The 17,655-nt window shown below is 31.6% G+C and overlaps 1 protein-coding gene across 1 annotated transcript in view; it reads right to left on the minus strand.

The window, feature by feature from the left end:
• Positions 1-8,927: 8,927 nt before the first annotated feature.
• Positions 8,928-17,655, minus strand: part of LOC141452675 (neuropeptide F receptor-like) — a 290,310-nt gene continuing 281,582 nt past the window's right edge. Inside the window, exon 4 of the mRNA XM_074125062.1 lies at positions 8,928-9,988. Coding sequence (XP_073981163.1) covers positions 9,633-9,988 — 356 coding nt within the window. The 3' untranslated portion in view covers positions 8,928-9,632. The remainder of the gene's footprint in view (positions 9,989-17,655) is intronic.

Consider the following 17,655-nt stretch of genomic DNA (forward strand, 5'->3'; position numbering starts at 1 on the left):
ATCTATTTAAAAAATATAGATATCCACTTACATTGAGACCATAATCTGTGATTGGATAAATACTTTTTGTACCTGTAATTTGGAATCAGTAATTAACTAGAAATTGAGCTTAAGTTCATCAAACAAATATTATTTTTATATTAACTGCATGACTAAGTTTTGGTTACAAATATCTAGAAACTTGACGAAATCTTAAAAAATAACAAAAAAGAACTAAGGCTGAAGATAATAGACTTGAAGTCAGAAAACTATCTTTGACTAGAAGCTGCTTAGCTGTGTTTGCGTTTTGCCAACGATTATTGGCTGCCAAATTTTCTGGTTCCTTTAAAACTTGGAAGGCCTCAGGCAGGATTGTTTTTATAAGAAATGCTACAAAGTAATGCTATTATAGGAAATGTAGGCGCCTGCAAGGTTTCCAACTGCCGGCTTCTGCTAGGATACGTAACTTTTAATTACCTCCTTAACAATAAAATTTCCAAGTAAGAAGGAATATGAAGTTATGTCAGGTAAATGTGACAGCTGATTACAAAATAAAATTTCAAGGATGAATAGAATCGTGAAAATGTATTAAGATTTAATAACTATTTGGCAATCCGGTAAAAATGAAGTTGCTTATCGAAAAATAAAAATAATACATAACAAAAAACTGGAAAAATAATTTAAACAATGAATTCAAATTAGGTGGTAAAGTTCTTTTCTTTTATTAATAAAAAATTTTCAGACTGTTACATCATTTTGCATACGTTTCTTGTGTAGTTTTTCTAAATATAAAATATTTAATTTGGAATAAGTATTGCTTTTTTATCTTCGAAGAATAAACTAAGCAGACCTGAAAATATTTTCTTGAAAGGGTAGTAGATAAATCCTAGTGAAATATTGCCCATCCATAACTCTAACTTTTTATCTGCCCATAAACAGGATAGTTCTTTAAATTATCAGAGCGCAGAGGGTACAATAGAGTATTGCATATGTATATATATAAGCTATTGGTTTACCCATCAATGTTACGATATTTTATCGGTCCATTTTATGACCCACTTAAAGATCAACAACACTATTTCATCGAGTATATTCTAGATTTTTTCAAGTTGTAATGAATTATTTTTCTTTTAAGTACTTCTTCTATATATCTTTTATTGCTTTTTGGACCAAGATTTGTCCAGAATATGTAGAGAAAATAATTTATCAACGTTAGATTTTCCCCAAGAAATAAAAGTCTTGTTGGCACTTCTTTCCTTGAGAAACTCATTCAGAGTGCCAGCAAAACCCAGGTGAGAGTAGCTATGAGAAAGTTACAGCAAAAGTGACCGGGTATTTCTGGCGCAGAAACTAGGGTTTGCTAATTTCACTTATATAATAAATGAGGAATATGAGAGGAGCCTGAAGTTGGTAAACAATGTTCGTAGCAGATTGTTGCCTTTGCCTTGTCGGAAAAGTTTCATGCTTCTGGAGAAAAGCAGTTTCCTCCTTCCTCTTCGCTAATAATTCGAACGTTTATAGATTTTGTTTTAAATAAAGGAGGAAATCAAAGAAGGTCTGGGTTAGACCCAGAAATACGTCAGAAAGCCGTCAGAAATACGAGTATATGTACTAATTCTATTTAGCAAATTACGAGTACATATATGGTTTGAAGTATTAATAATATTTTATCGAATAACTTGAATTTCCAGATAATTTTAATGAAGGAAAACCGGTAACGACCTAAAGATAAGGTTTAGTCGTGCGAACAGTTCAGGAAACTGGCACTCCACCAGCAAATAGAAGGTTGAATTAAATAATTTTAAATTTAAATAATTACAGGTAAACACATCTAACCTCAAGAATAAATTCATCAGAGTTCTTCCTGAGAAAAGCATTTGAAATCTCTTCTAGGTAATTCTCAGCAATTTTAGAATACCACATAATAACCTGTTGCAATTTTAAGTCTAAATTCAACCAGGAAGTAAACTTTAAAGTCAATTCAAGCTGAATTGAAATTAAATATTCTGTGTAAGTTTTATAAAAAATTGTTTTTTAAAAGAAACAATTTATAAATAACTATATTGCCTTAAATTTAAAACCATATAAATTGATATTCCAATCCTGTAAGAACCCATATTTGGCTGAAATTTGACAGAATATTACAAAACCGAAAATAGTTCGAAAGAGATAGACTCGGCTTGCATCGTAAACAAATACTGATGATTTATAAGTTTGTTTTTGTTCACAGTATTCGATGAAGTTTAACAACTAATACAAAAAACACACACACACTTTCAATCTCCAGTGATTTAACATTATCAAAAAATACACGGGAATGGACATCAATTTTGCTGTTTTCTACATCATGGATGTTACAAGAAGAAGAATCTTTTCCAGATCCAGAAAATTATAATGTAAATTCTTGATATATTTTAGAAATATGCAGCAGATGGACTGTTGAGAGTTAAATTTAATTACCTTTTTTAATGAAGATCAAAAGTTATACCGCAGTGAGATGTGTTGGATTGCAAGACCAAGTGGAAGTTATGTTATAAAGACCCTTCTTTTCAAATGATACAAAAGAAGACAAAGAGCCTTTACAAGTACACGAAAAGCTAATTAGTCAACTTAGGTTAACAAGGTTTAAAATAATTCAAAAGAATTTCATAATTGTTGAAAATGTGGTCATGTCCACATTGTTGGATGGTTCTATAACTTTCATTAATTTGGACAAAGAGGTACAATATATTTTATATTTGCCTCAAATTCTTATTATCTTATACAAAAAAGATATGACTTGATCTTCTTATTCTTTGATAAAAATTAATTTTTGACTGTACAACATAACAAGAGTTTGCAATTTTATAAGAGTATGGTAATAAAGTTTAATCAGACTATGAAAAATATTTTTTTAATCTTGCCCTTGATTAAAACATTATCGAAAAAAAATAAATAAGCTTTATTACTCAGCAAAAACAATTTGGCAGAGCCCAACTAGGTTAGCTTAATTTCAAATCATTCCATGAGAATTTTATTAACTGTTAATTAATAAAGTTCGGCGAACATGGCCTACAAAGGTGAGGGTTCATATTTAATTAAACAGAAACAGCTGCTACAAACCCTTAGGTACAAGAAGAGAATTGAAAAAATATAGGCTTTTCTTCTGGATGAATTGACGTCAAAGGATGTTTATTTATAGTCTAAAATTAAATAAACAAACTTACTCTACATTTGATACCAAAAAACAACTAAATAAAATTAGGTTATCCCAACCAAAGAAGTTTTTCGTCCACATATGTAATTCTAATTCTGCACCAACTGAATTTAGTGCGCTAGGAGACGTTTGACACATATCCTTAAATTATTTTGCAATTATTTTGGTAGGTTAAATTAAGGATTAAGGATCTAAGTTTTAGAGTATTTTTGTTTTTCAATTCTAACGAATTTCTATTTTCTAGAATTTGGGTTTTTGTATCTAAAACCAGCAAATTGGAGAAACCTCCATTGAAATTAATATGGAACATTACAACTCGATTATTCTTCTGTGAATTTTATTCTTCCAATTGAAACAGATTCAAGTTTTCAGTTAATATTCGTAAGAAATGAAAAAACGGATCCCCTTTATGGTCTAGTTGCCTGTAGAGCTCGTTTATGTGTCTAATAACTACTTGGAGTCAGTGACTTTCAGGCAAATGCTTTCTTATTTAAGAAAACAAATCTCTTATACACATATCTATGTTTTTAACACACACCGAGTGGGGTATACAAAGAGGTATATTGGCCTTTTCTTCTGACATTTTGTTTCTCAAAACAAAGAAGATAAAAATTATTAAAAATTTAAAACATCTTATCTTGAATATTGAATGATATTTAATGGACTAGAATGAATCGTAGAATAACTTAAAAATGTTGGGTTTAAAATAGAATTTTTAGGCTTTACTTAATATTTTTTACTGGAATAAGTAAACGGATTTTACAATTTATTATTAATATATTTGTACATTTATTACTTATACTTACATATTAAAAAATGAACTTCTACGAAGTCCAAACTTTCTACTTACAAATCCTTAGATACTTTGCATTTATTAAATATTCAATGTAGCACATTTTTTATGTCGTTAAGCAAAATTTTTAACCAAAGTTGTGAAAATAAAGTTTATATGCTTGGAAATAGATTTTTTCCACATTTCTTCAAATATCTGTTAATTTAAATTCGCATTTATTCGAGTTTATTGCTGTAGTTAAAACCTTTATGGCACATTGAAGATTATTTCTTTTAATTACATTAATTTTTGCCAGATTATTTAAAGAATAACTTCATCAGTTCATTAATAGAAATTTTGAATTTTAGATAATTTACTATTAATGTTTTAATTCATGGAAATTTAATGCATCACTGGTGTAAAATAATTACTATAAGTATTTTATCTCACTCTGGAGGTAAATATTTGAACTAAGAAGCTCAACTTTGATATTTTGTACAGTTACCACTCGCGTAAACAGAATTTTTTGAGAGTCTCGTTTTGATGTAAATTTAAAATTTCTTTGTAAATCTTATGGCAAAACCACACATACTTTGGCCATCAATATTTTTTTTTTTTTAAGGCTTTTGCCAAAATTCAAAATGGTCTCCCCGGAGATTACTGTCTTCGTAAGCTCATCTCTTAGATTGAATCCTTTTCCTAGATAAATGAGGCTTATTGTACCAATCCTTTGCAGGAATAGTATAAAAAAGCAATATTATGTCACAAACTTAGGTTGCATTGTAACTAGATCAATGTACCTCATCTATTGTCATAGTCTGCGCAGGAGCTGGAGTCTCTAACTTGTGTGGCTTCTTCTCTGAGGCTTCCTTGCCCTACTTATGGGCATAAGGCCAAATTAAGACGACATGAACACGACCAGCTACCGGAAGCAGTGTGATAGGGTGCATTTTTTTTTTTTGTAATAATCAAGAAAGAGTTGGAAGAAATAAGAATTCCCAGGGGTTCTAAATATTTAATTAAGTCTAAATGCTTTCCTGAGTTTTCCGCCATTTTCTCGATAAAATAATAAAAATGAACTCTTTCAAGTAAGCACTCCTTCGTAAATATAGAATTTCCGAGGGTAGCATATTAGGGCATCACTCTAAATTGACATTTTTGAGACTGCTACGGTTTTACCACATCCAACCATATCGTTTTTGTGAGTTGAATGGGTTGATCAAATTCTGATTTTCTTAAAAACTAAAAAATGGTTTTTACTTATATTGTTGAGAATTAGAGAATCGAAAGTAAGAATTTATAACATCAAACTAATTCAGTCATCGTTTTAACAGCAGCGGAACTCATTTTTGAAAACTTAGTTAAACTGTTTCAGTAGATTTTGACACTACTTTATTTGTAAAATTAATACGTTTTCCATGGTCACAAATTACGTTTTTAATGGATATATTCCTTCTTACTTTAGTACATTTTTTCCACATAAACGTGCCCTTAGATTCGGTTATGTGAGAGATGAATTCGCCAGTAAATTGGGTACATTTTTTTGTTAGTATTTATATGTACTTGCGTCTACATACAGATATTTATATGTTTATAAATCAAATTTGTTAGTTCAGAAAAAGGGAAATCAAATATGAAAATGAAAACTGAAAATATGTAGGCAAATATATCATCTGTCGTTTCCCCCTCATAGTAACGATGAAAGATGTTTTTAAATTTGTTATTATACAAACGACAGGAATCGATGATGTAATGAAAAAAATATATATTTTTATTCTTTTTCATTTTTTATGATCAATAAATCACAAAGTGACAAAGTGGAGTTCGTATTTCTGCCTGAATGGGGGAAAAAAATTGTTATTCCTTTGTTTAAAACACAATGAAAACCCCTTACACAAAGATCTATTGCAATTTCTTATATTAGCACTTCCATAAATTTTGATTTTCAAAAGCATACTGTTTTATTGGGTGCTGCTGCGCTGGCGATGCCTCTCAGGTTTTTGAGGTTCACAAGGAGCAAAAAAGTGTATTCATTCTATCGTCGTTAATTTTAAAATGGGTGCTTCGACGGATAAAGTCAGTGAAAATAAATGAATTCATTTTTTGGGAGGATCTCCTCTAAGATGGTTTCACAAACTTTCTTACTAACTCTGTGACCAACACAACCCATGATGGGCTTAAGACTCAGCCATGACAGTTTTCCATTCTTCACGGTCCGAAGGCCGTCGTCCTTTACGTCTCTCGGCCATCTCAGCCTTGGTCTGTTGCCTCGGGGCTTGCTCCTGCCAGGATGTTCAAATACACATTTCTTTGGACCCTTTATATCCTCCATCCGGTGAATGTGCCCCAACCCTCGCCGGCTACCAACTTTTACAAAACACAATATTAGATTCCCCAAACAGTTCAGCCATTTCTTGGTTCATCCTGGTCCTCAAGTCTTCCTTTGTTCTCGCAGGTCCAAATATTTTTCTTAAGATTTATCTTTTACAACTGTGTAACCTTTGCTCATCGGCTCGTTTGACAAACTTCTCCAACTAGGGAAAGTCCACTGCATCGAAATACTTCGCATTATTTAGTAAGAGAAAGAAATAGTAGAAACCACAATCATAAGAAGTCATAACTCAGTACAGGAGATGTGATTAAAATTTGTTTTTGGTCCCACACATTGTTTTATTCACCGTCAAATTGCCTACTTATCCGGCACAACCCATTTAACAGATTTATCACGTAAATCCTTTATATGTATCTAAAGCACAGTTTGCTAAAAATGGATCTTCATTTCATTAAAATAATAATAATAAATAATTATTGTGACTTTGGAAGTCTCTAATCTCGTTGCATTCAATTCTTTATAAGAATTAGAAGAATCAGAATTATTCTGTTAATTGTTTTACTGAAGTCTACTACATTCATAAACAAAAAGAAAAAAAACATCATCATGCTCTGTGTGCAACTCCTGTGAGAGATGCAATGGTGCATAGTACTTGCAGAAACAACCATTAGTGGCGTTCACATTCATTTTCAAAGAATGGACCCATTCACAACTTGAAATAATCTCTTTTTAGCTTACTGTAGGTGTAAATTTATTGGCCTCTCTGATGTGGTTGGTTCCTATCGCATCGTTCTTCGAAGAAACCTTCTAGGCAGGGTTATGGAATTGTACATTCCCAATACTAATGTAAACAACTCTCCAGTTAACTGCAAAATGTAGCTGGTCTAATTTTCTTTCTTTTTTTAAATTAAGGATTCAGCACTTCGCCGTTAATTATTGATATTGGTCGACCAGTAAAGGAATTTTCTTTAAAAGAAAAGAGATTGAAAAATTCGGGAAAAACCGTTTTAGTTTTTTTTCTCTCTCCTCAAAAAATCCCAGAAATTATTAAAAACATGGAAATTATTTTTATAATGAACAAGAAACTGTTGGGGGAAATTGTTCTCTCAGTATTAATCTTGTAGAACGGAAATTAAGCCTGTGAAACTAATCAAGGATCCACAGGAATAACAAGGAGATCAAAAACTTTCCTGAAAGCAGTTGTTCATCATGAACGTGACAGAATTAAAATGGAAATTTTATCTAAACAGTAGTAGTTAATAAAACACTATTCATTTATGACGTTCGACTAAATTTAAAAAAATGAGTTTTGGGAAGAACAATGTAAAGGTATTGTCACTTGACAGTATTATCGCTTTGAAATGTTTTTATTCAGTCTGTCCACTGAAGCAGGCCTTGTCAACTAGTTTTAAATTGCTTATGTTCATTATTTAAAGTTCAGGAAATATTAAAACTAACTCGTTTTGAATATATTCAAATACATATTTAACAAGTTTGTTCATGTGTTTTCAATTTTTGTGAAAATATTAGAGCGTATACCCTTAAATTGATTAAAAATAAAATAAAATAACCTCTTCTCTTTATATTTCTTTCCAATCTCCAAGGAAACCTTCTGACACGATAACAGAATTGTATTCTCAGTGCTCTTATACGGTCTCCGAAAAATTCTCTTTGAATGTATGACATTTCCTTCCTATAGCATCGAGTATAACAATGTTATTTCTATTCTGTTCTTTCAAGTTAGAATTTCTTATTATTTATTAAATAACTTTCCAACTTCTTTGCCAACAAAATAAAATATAATCATAAGTTAAACTTTACATTTAAAGTATATTTCATAAAATTCACGTGAATTGTATTTTTCTTATTTGGTTCTGGACAAATACTGCTCGCTAAACCATTCTTCTCATCGTGTGATCAGAAAAAAACAGTTGTAATGATTTATAAAAACAAACAATGAAATAATGCTAGTGTTGTTCTCCTCAAGATGGACACATTTGCCTCCTATGGTAATCTAACGACCAAAGATAGTCATTTAAAACAGTTTTAAAATCACACTCTACACTTTTAATGGAACATGCTTTTACATGAAATACCAAGAGTTCAGTCTAGTATGAACTGTAATAGAGATTTTTATATAAAGTTGATGGAAGTTAGGAGTAATATTATTATATTTTAAATATTCCCTTCTTCTACTGTTTTCTTTTAAGACCTGTTTTTATCAGCGTTATAATGAAGGAAATGCCTGTTTTTAATGCAAAAGTAATTAATTATTTAAATTTGCCAGGATTCGCTTAACTGTCTTTATTGACACTGAAGCTAGACCCTGCTAATAGAATAAAACTGGTTTTGTTTTTGCAAAACTTGGGAATCATGGAGATGAGTACTTACTAGAATGCAACAACATTTTGTGTTTCAGAATATTATTGGGATAAAAATTAGTAGATTCGATTGGTTGTTAATAAAATTAACAGAGTTCAACTAAAATAAATGATAAAAAAATACTGATGTTTACTGTTTAGAACCTGTAAAAAGAAAGACAAACTTTTGCTGTCCAAACATTTTTTTTTTAACATAATTATAGTTTTTTGCGAACCATAAGCATTTATTTATTTATTACATGTTTTTTTTTATAATTCTGATTTCAAAAAGTTTGATATTTCCAACTTAATTTGTATAATATTAACATTTCACACTTAACATTCATTTAATACTATAGCCTATAACTTTATTTACTTGTTAATAATTCGAATAGATATTAATACTAATAAATTATTAATTGATGAGCTTACATTAAAAAATATAAGCAGTATTTATATGCTTCAATAAGTTTACACATATATCTCTATATATAAAATTTATTTTAAACATTTTTTTTAATTTTCAAAAATTTATTGAACAAAAAGATGGATTTACTGCTGAAATTAGCGGGAAACCATAACCGCCAACACCGGGGTCAAACTAGTAATTGAGCGGAAAAATATACTGTGTGTACAGTGGCTATGGAGTGGCTCAACCCCGCCAAAATCAGGGAATTCCATCCTTCTGGGATATGGTAGAATTAGGGAGGAGAGATATTATCTATTCTGTACAATTATATGTTCAGTCCAAAATACAACATTGATATTTTAGGTAAATACATTGAAACAGATTGTATATATATATTTTTTCTTTTTACTAAATAATACACAGTGAGTTAACAGTTAATTATTCTACTAAAGTAAGTTATATCACACTTATTTATATATTTATTAAAACAAATACTGTTTTATTACAGTTATTCTGTTTATTAAAGATTTACAAAATGTCACATTTAGTTTTATACAAAAATAATTTAAAAAAAATATATGTATTTACAGAGCTGTATAAGTAGTGGCCGGTTGTTGATGGGGTATATTCTGCCCATTTTGGCATAACATTATCGTTGGACTTGGTGCATTTGTGGTCTGTTGTTGCGATTGCTGCTGTCTGGAAGTACATCTACTGGGCAATAATTGTACTAATTCCCTTCGAATATTTGAATTCAACCAACCATAAACGACTGGATTGGATATGGCCGAACTCATGGCTAATAGATGACAGGCTGCCAGAGTGATGTATAGACTTTGTGATGAGATGTGTGTCTCGCTGCCTGGAGGATATAGTAAGTCCGCCATCAAGGAGAACAGTCCCAATGGCAGCCAGCTCACCGCGAACAGTACTGCTACCGCTGTACAAAAATAGAGAATGAATTATTTTCAACAATTTTTATTTGACTTTTTTTGCTATATTTAAAGTTATAGATGGAGGCAGAATCTGGCTGGCTAATCTGTGAGAGAACGTTTAGTAAAATTGAAAGTTTATTAATTTAATAAAAATAAATTGTATAAAAATATTTAACATTCTTAATATTTTATTTGATTTGTACTTTTTGGAGCGACTTACTTATAAATAGAAAGAGAAATAGAATACAGGCCGGGAACTACACCCCACGGCACCGCAGCCACAAGAGGCTTATTGTGCCTTCCCCTTTCTAAGTCTGATAGTCGAAACCTCCCCTTCTAAAAAGGTTGAGGACTTTCCCTACCAGTTCCTTTTGGGCACAGAGTTCTAAAGATATAGCGAACAACCAGTGAGAGGCCATTTCCTCCACTTCCTGACACAATCTGCACAACGGTTCCTAGCTGATAAGCTCCTACCTTGTACAGATGCTTTCTGAACCTGCCGTGCCTCTGTGAATAGGCCTGTAATCAGAGTAATCTGATTTCTGCCCAAGCCTAGAGTCTTTTTTGGTTCTTTGTTTACATAGCAAGGGCATAATACTCTTGCCGTGTTTAATCGACATACTTATTTTAATGGACATTTTCGATTTACAAAATACCAAATAAAACCCAATAAGACAGTAGAAATTCTCAGATTCCATTAGTCCTCTTATTCATAAGCTTTCAACTTCATTTTGTTTTCTAAATTACAATCTTTGTATAAGGCTTGCCAAGCGAATTTTTTAGCGGTGGGCACATTCTTATGTAACTGACTCAATTAGAGAGCCCCCAAAAAATTAGACGTTTTTGCACCCAGTCCACAGCACCAACTGATTTGGTAGTGTGATTAGATATTAAGGGATTTCGATTGAACTATTCTGTAAAATTAGGCTTCGTAGTTAAATTGCATAATTACGCCACCGAATTCCTCTTTCATCAACTATTTTTGTTCTGTTTTTGATCTGTGTAATAATATTCCATTATTTTTAGGAACTCTTAAGATTAACAAACCTAAAAATGAACTGAAGGCGAAGAAATTCCAAATAATTGTGAAAGAGTAACATGTCTTTCTCAGAGTTGGCAATTCTCAGAGTTGTAGTAATGCGTTTTCTTTGTGTTGAATTTTTATTGAATTTCTATATCTTTAGGTGAGGACGCCTGCATTAAAATAAAAATAACTTTTTTAAAATTAGATTAAAGAACAGTCTCTACCCGCCATCCAAGATCAATATTCAAGAAAAGTTTTCCAGCAAAAAGCAACAGGTTATTATCTTAGTAGGGAAATAAAGAAGTCTTAAATTTTTAATTCTCGTAAATATTAAACAGGGAAGACATGAATGTTGAATGAAATTACACAGGTAAGCACCACACTTTGCTCCCAGAACTTTCATAAAATGTACTTACCTGGAAACGAGTAATAAGTGGTCGGCAGGGAAGTTTTGCTACTTTTAAAATGGATACTTTAAAATTAGGTAACTTGCATGATACTCGTTCAGTTTAATCGAAATAAGTACCATTATTGTTAGCACCTCTTTGCCAACAAGAAACAAGCCAAATTTATCCCATCGCTGCAGTAGTAGGGTATTTAACATTTACAGGATTCGAAGTTGCAGATTTTCAGTGGTGAAGGTTCTACCAGAAAGAAAATTGTCCAATTTGTTAAGGTGGAAAAATCAGTTGGCGAGAGTTAAGGGGATTATGTTGGGTGAAGCAGTACTTCTACCTCTAGCTCATTCAATTTTAGGATGGTTTGTGAAATATATGGGTGTTCTTTGTCATGCAAATAGGTAGTTCGGGCTTCTTCCGTTGACCAATGCTAACAATAGAAACAATTTCCGGTATATTTTGTAGATTTCTTGTCAATACCTCTCTGTAATTTATGGTTACATTAATTTTTAAAAAAGACTATTGTATGACAACCATCTTACCGTATTTTTTTTTAAGGGGTTTCCATTTAGGAAGTGTTTTGAACACAGCCTTGTTCAAGCACAGTCCAGAAAGTTTTACTAATATCTCAAAAATTCACTAATCATCTCCAGTCTTGATTCAATAAAAAAAATTGGCCATTTTTATTGCACAAATGCATTCTAGAATCAATCTTCAAACATGACCATTTTCGGCGATGATGCAAATCTAGAAACAACGACTTTTCGATTTTTCCTACCTTTTTAATGGACTTAAAACTATACACAGTTGCAATGTTGTTTACATCCAATTGCTAAGCGATTCCCTAACTGTTTCAGATTGAAGGTTACCGTCCGCGGACCGGAATTTATTGAAACAAAGTTGCATAGAGCTTTCACTAACCATTTGAAAAGTGGTAAAATATTATAACAAATATGTATAAGAAACACGGAAATAATATAAAACGAAGTTTGATAAGAAAATCTTCATCATTGTTGCGTCAGAATCCTCATAAAATGAATTTCCAGGAAAAATGTTTCTGCAGTTGAAGTTGCTGGACCTTTAGTTGAGTACTAAGCCCAGGCTTAGAGAAAAATCAATTTTTTCTTTCCAAGAGTATAAACAATTCTGAATAAAAAACAGTAAAATGATATTTCTAGATAACCCATTTTAAATGAAATTTTAACGTTGGATCTGCCTTTTTTTCGTTTATACAAGCACAAGAATATGTATCGAACATAAATTTACAAAGTTCTTAATGCCTTTAAAACCACAATTTCTTAAAATAATGGAATATTAAGTCCAAGCTAAACAATGTGTAGGAAATCGCGTTTGAAAAAATTATCAAAGCAGCAAGAATGATTGAATTAATAGAAAGTTCTATGATCTGTAAATGTAGGTTTGATTTTTAGGAGATACGAGTTCTGCAGATTTAGTAGATAAGAAGAATTTGGTAGGTGTAGAGATGAAGTGGCAAATGTAAACAAAATTATTTTACACTTCCCATTTATACGTAACTTATTTGATTACATCCTATGATATGTTTGATGGATAACATAAATCAACACATCAATATTTCAATCAATCCGTTTCACTTGATAGCCTACGGGGAGCTAAAAATACCTGGATGCTAAGCACTTATTGACATCAATTCGAGGCCAAACTCAATATTAAACCACCATTTAAATAACGTATATGCCAAATCATTGTAAACTACCCAATTGTTAACCATGTTTCTGAAAAAAAAGAGGTTAAAATTGAGGTATAAAAGCAGGTGATATTAACTATCCTTCAACCCACAAACTTTGAATAAATTTGGTAATTAAGTTAGCCAAGGGACTTATCAATCATTCTAAAATATAAACTATATCTTTTTGAATATAATGGAGATAATGACTAATCCATCATTACTTCTGAATACACCTACTGAGCTTACTAAAAATAAAAATCACAGTAGAATTTAGTTCCTACAGCTGACTTATCATAACTTTTATTTAATAGAAATAAATTTTCTGAAAAATTAGAAAAGAATGACATTTTAAATTATCAATTTTACAGAAGATCTGTTTTATAAATAAGTAAATAAAGTCAAACAATTAATAAGCTTTATTTCTCAAAGAACATGTACGCAAAGAACACTTAAATTTATTTATTGTTTCGAGATCGGCAAGGCTAATATGTATTGTACGTATTATTGGGCTCTGTTCCGGTACAGGATTTGGGTTTTATATTTGGTAGTTAATAAAAGAAATTTATAGTGAAGAAAGTTTGCTTCCGATTTCCTGTAAATAATTGTTGCAGATAAATCGAAAGCTTCTACCTCAAAAGTGTTACTGGAAATAATTTCATGTCTAGAATCTGGGCTGAGAAAGTGATTGATTAGATGGATGCCTGACTTCCTGACACTATTTCAATTTAGACTCATCCAGAAGCCTTTTTTTTTTTTGATCTAGTAGATAAATAGTAGAAAGAATACAATACTGATTTTAACCTAATTAAAAAAAGAGAGAAAGAAATAAGTAGGAAGCGACGTGATCTTATTCTAGTTACTTTACAAAGTAACGCCATTTTTATCTGTTAGTTCTAACAATACTGTTTTATTTGTCGGCAAATTTGGTTTCCCAGCTAACGTGATATTATGTGAAACAATGGCTATTTATTTACCTTTTTGTTTCATTTCTTATTAATTACTCTTAACAAACTAAGCTAACAATTACCTACAAACTTAAGCCCAATCTCCTATTTTAAGTATCAAATTGAACTCTCCACACTGTACATAAATTTCCCTAAATCAAAGACCTAGTTCTTTCCCGTTTATAAAAATTTCCATTCATCTCTAACACACAAATCTTCTTATCATACAGCTAAACTCCTCTTAAAACACAGAAAATCTTATTGACTACCTCAATTAAGATAGTTCCCAAATTATGGGGAAGGCTACTCCTTCATGTTGTTCCAGACAATGCAGTATCTTCATATTTTCATATTTATAGATGGCCTCTAAGTTAAGTAGATTCTAAATTACGAAATTACTAAATAAATATCTTGAATACAGAGTTATATAGGCGATGTTGGAGAGAATCTTTAGCGTTTTTATGGCCAGTTTCAAGTGTACTTATTTAAAATTGTGTTACTTTTTATAAATCTACACAAATAATTTGCAATTAACTAATAATACAAACAAACTTATGCAATTACCATAAATACAATAATTGTTTGTAATCTAAAGTTTATCTAATAATAGTCAAACTTTGTTACTGTAATATTCAAAGATATTTAAACATGAAATCGATACAGTAAGAAACTTCAGGACGGCTGCAGTGAATTTGAAACGCAATCAAGAAGCTCGTTTACATCCAACTAAACTAATATCGCCATTAAATAGGACTTCAGACCATTCAAACAAGCAAACTATAAATTTATTTGCATCTTACCTATAATTATAGTTACTACGAGTACTAGTAGAAATTTCGCTATTAAGTCAACTATCCAAATTTATGATTAAATAAGCTATCCTGTGATTAGACCTTTGAGTTCTCTAAAGTTGTATTAGATAAGCTTGAGTTTCAAGAGAGGTTTTCTTTTTTTGAATTCGGTTAGAAACCAAAACGGAAATCTTTAAATGCTGAATTCTGTTTACTTGGTTCTGTGTTTTTCCTTGAAAGTTTTTGATAAAATCCGTTGTCTTTTTCACTTAAATTCCCCCTCTCAACTTAAATATACAGTTATCGTTTGTTTTTTGATTTGTTTCTTTATCTTGGAGCGGGTTTGTATTTCAGAGATTTAATTCCATCAATTGAATTTGATTGCCACTCACAAAACTTACATTTCACCTGATCTGACTAGTTGATCGAATAGTTAATGGGTACCGATTAAAGTAATTTCGAATTTCAAACAATCAATTTCAGAAAATACGACAATCCGCATAATATACTTATTCTTGGTTTGGTAGTTGTCTGAGGTAGAATGGGTAAACAAGAAGACAACTGTTCTGTCTTTTGTCTAGCACAACATTTGAAAGTGGACGCAGAACTTCAGATAGAATGGAGAATTTTTTAAAAATCTGGCTAAATTACAGCCTTAACCCTAAGGCTCTGCGGGACACTTCGTTGGCCCGGAGCCCTCTTTTGGGGTTCCGAAGTGTGTTAAGACTGCGACCATTAACTTATGGGTGCAGAGTAGGTTTCAGGTGTGGTGGCTTACCACTACTGGGCAGTGACAGGCGAAGGAGTTTATTAAAGGCTATTCGCCGAGGCTGACTGCAGAATTAATCCGTCAAGGCCGTGGGGCTATAAGGATGATTGTAGGCCTATTAACTGGCCACTGCAAGCTCAGAAAACACATGCATCTCATGGGCCTGGCAGATGATAGCCTCTGTAGGTTCTTGTCAGGAAGAGGAGGAAACGGCACTGAACGTGTTGTGTCGGTGTGAGGGGCTCGTGTGACTAAGGATGTTACTTCTCGGGGAGGAAAAACCAAGGCCTGAGGAGCTTTACCCAAGAGTCGCTCTCCAGCATTAAGAGTCTGATTAAAAGGACAGGTCTGGAGGGTGAGCTTTAAAGTGAGGGGAGCCACAATAGGCCCAAAAGGGTCGCAGTGGCGTAGGCCTTGAGGCCGCCCTAGACTAATCTAATCTAATCTACAGTCTTAACCCACGAAGTCAATGGCAACCGAAAGGTCATTTCGCGTGGTAGAAGAAAGAAGCCTTTTAACCTCTACGAACATACCTCTGGTCAAATGGGCTATTTTATAAATGACAGTCAAACTAAAAATAATATATTCCCTGTAATGAGTTGTAACAACGATGAAGTAGAAGCGGAAAAAAGTAGGGCTGAGCCCAAACGGCAATCTCAATACAACTTTTAATATGAAGCTTTCAACTTTTAGCCAATTACTTTTAATTGAAACATTTTGTTAGAAAACTGATTTTTGGTTCTATCTGAGACTACTGTAACCCTAAACTTTCACCTAGTTAGGCTAGTCCAAGTTATTGTACATTTCACAATAATGACAATAATAACAAAGTGAAATTATGTTCAACAAAATAATTAAACTGAAACAAACTTCTTAAAGAAAGTTCTTTCAATTTATTTAAATTTAATGGGAAAGTAGGGAATTGTTTTTATTATTCTTGGTTTGTGACATTTGTAAAGATTTTTAAGGAACTAAAAATATTACGCAACGTCTATTATTCAAAAATAACATTGGCTGAGTTCATGTGTTTTGTTCTTTTCCAGTCAGCCCGACTTAAGTGAAATAAAACATTTCATCTACTAAGCGAACACGACAATTAAATTAAGAAGTGGAAGGAAAAGGAAGTGGTGGAAACGGTGATTTAATAATATGGACTTGTGATTTCCGGTGACATTTGCTGCTTATTTGTAAAACCTCGAAGACTTTAGGCTGTGTTAAACTTGGGTGATCATTTTACCGCATGTATAAAAGCTAGATCCGGTTCCACATGGGTAGATTTTCAATTCTAGACTTTCACTGAGAATACATGTTTTGAGATTTTTTTTTTCCTTTTTCTGATGAAAAAGTGGTTTTCCTAACAAATTTCCTCAGGTAAGTTGCAGAAAGTTCGAATTGGTTATTTCTTTCTGGGCCAGATTAAAAAAAAAAATCAAAAAGCACTTGTGTAGCTCAGTAAACATTGTTTAGCAATTCAAATTGTGATTTAGAAATTTCTTCACTTCATTACAAACCTTTCACAAGTAAAAACATGTTGAGACTACCACCTACATTCAAATAGTCACCTGAAATATTGTTTAAATTAATGCCGACATTAAGTTTGGGCTCAAGTTTGCCTTCATCTCTTCATTTAAACAGGAAATCCTATATTACTTTTGTTCCTTATATTAATGAATGTTTCATTGATCTTATTTCGTTATCAGAATGCATTGTTCTATTGGGTTCGATTCACGTTCTTATTCTTGAATTTTAATTAATGTGATAAGAAATTTAAGCAATTAAATTAACTAACTATTTACATGAACAACAATTAGCTGTAAAACCCACTTGAAAGAATAGGCGTTTATTTACAATATATTAACTTTTTACTTTTATTCATTAACTGAGTTCTTTATTTTGATTTGGTTAATTTTTTTGTTTTTATGTTATAATAATAACATCTTATTTAATAAAATACCAAATATTTTATTCAACGTAAAATTAAATATCGTAATAATGAATTTTCAAACAAAACATTACCTAAACATACATGAAAAAAGTA

Source organism: Rhodnius prolixus, unplaced genomic scaffold, assembly GCF_049639745.1.
Source record: "Rhodnius prolixus isolate KJV_2025 unplaced genomic scaffold, Rpr scaffold_3, whole genome shotgun sequence".
In the NCBI taxonomy this organism is placed as follows: Eukaryota; Metazoa; Arthropoda; class Insecta; order Hemiptera; family Reduviidae; genus Rhodnius; species Rhodnius prolixus.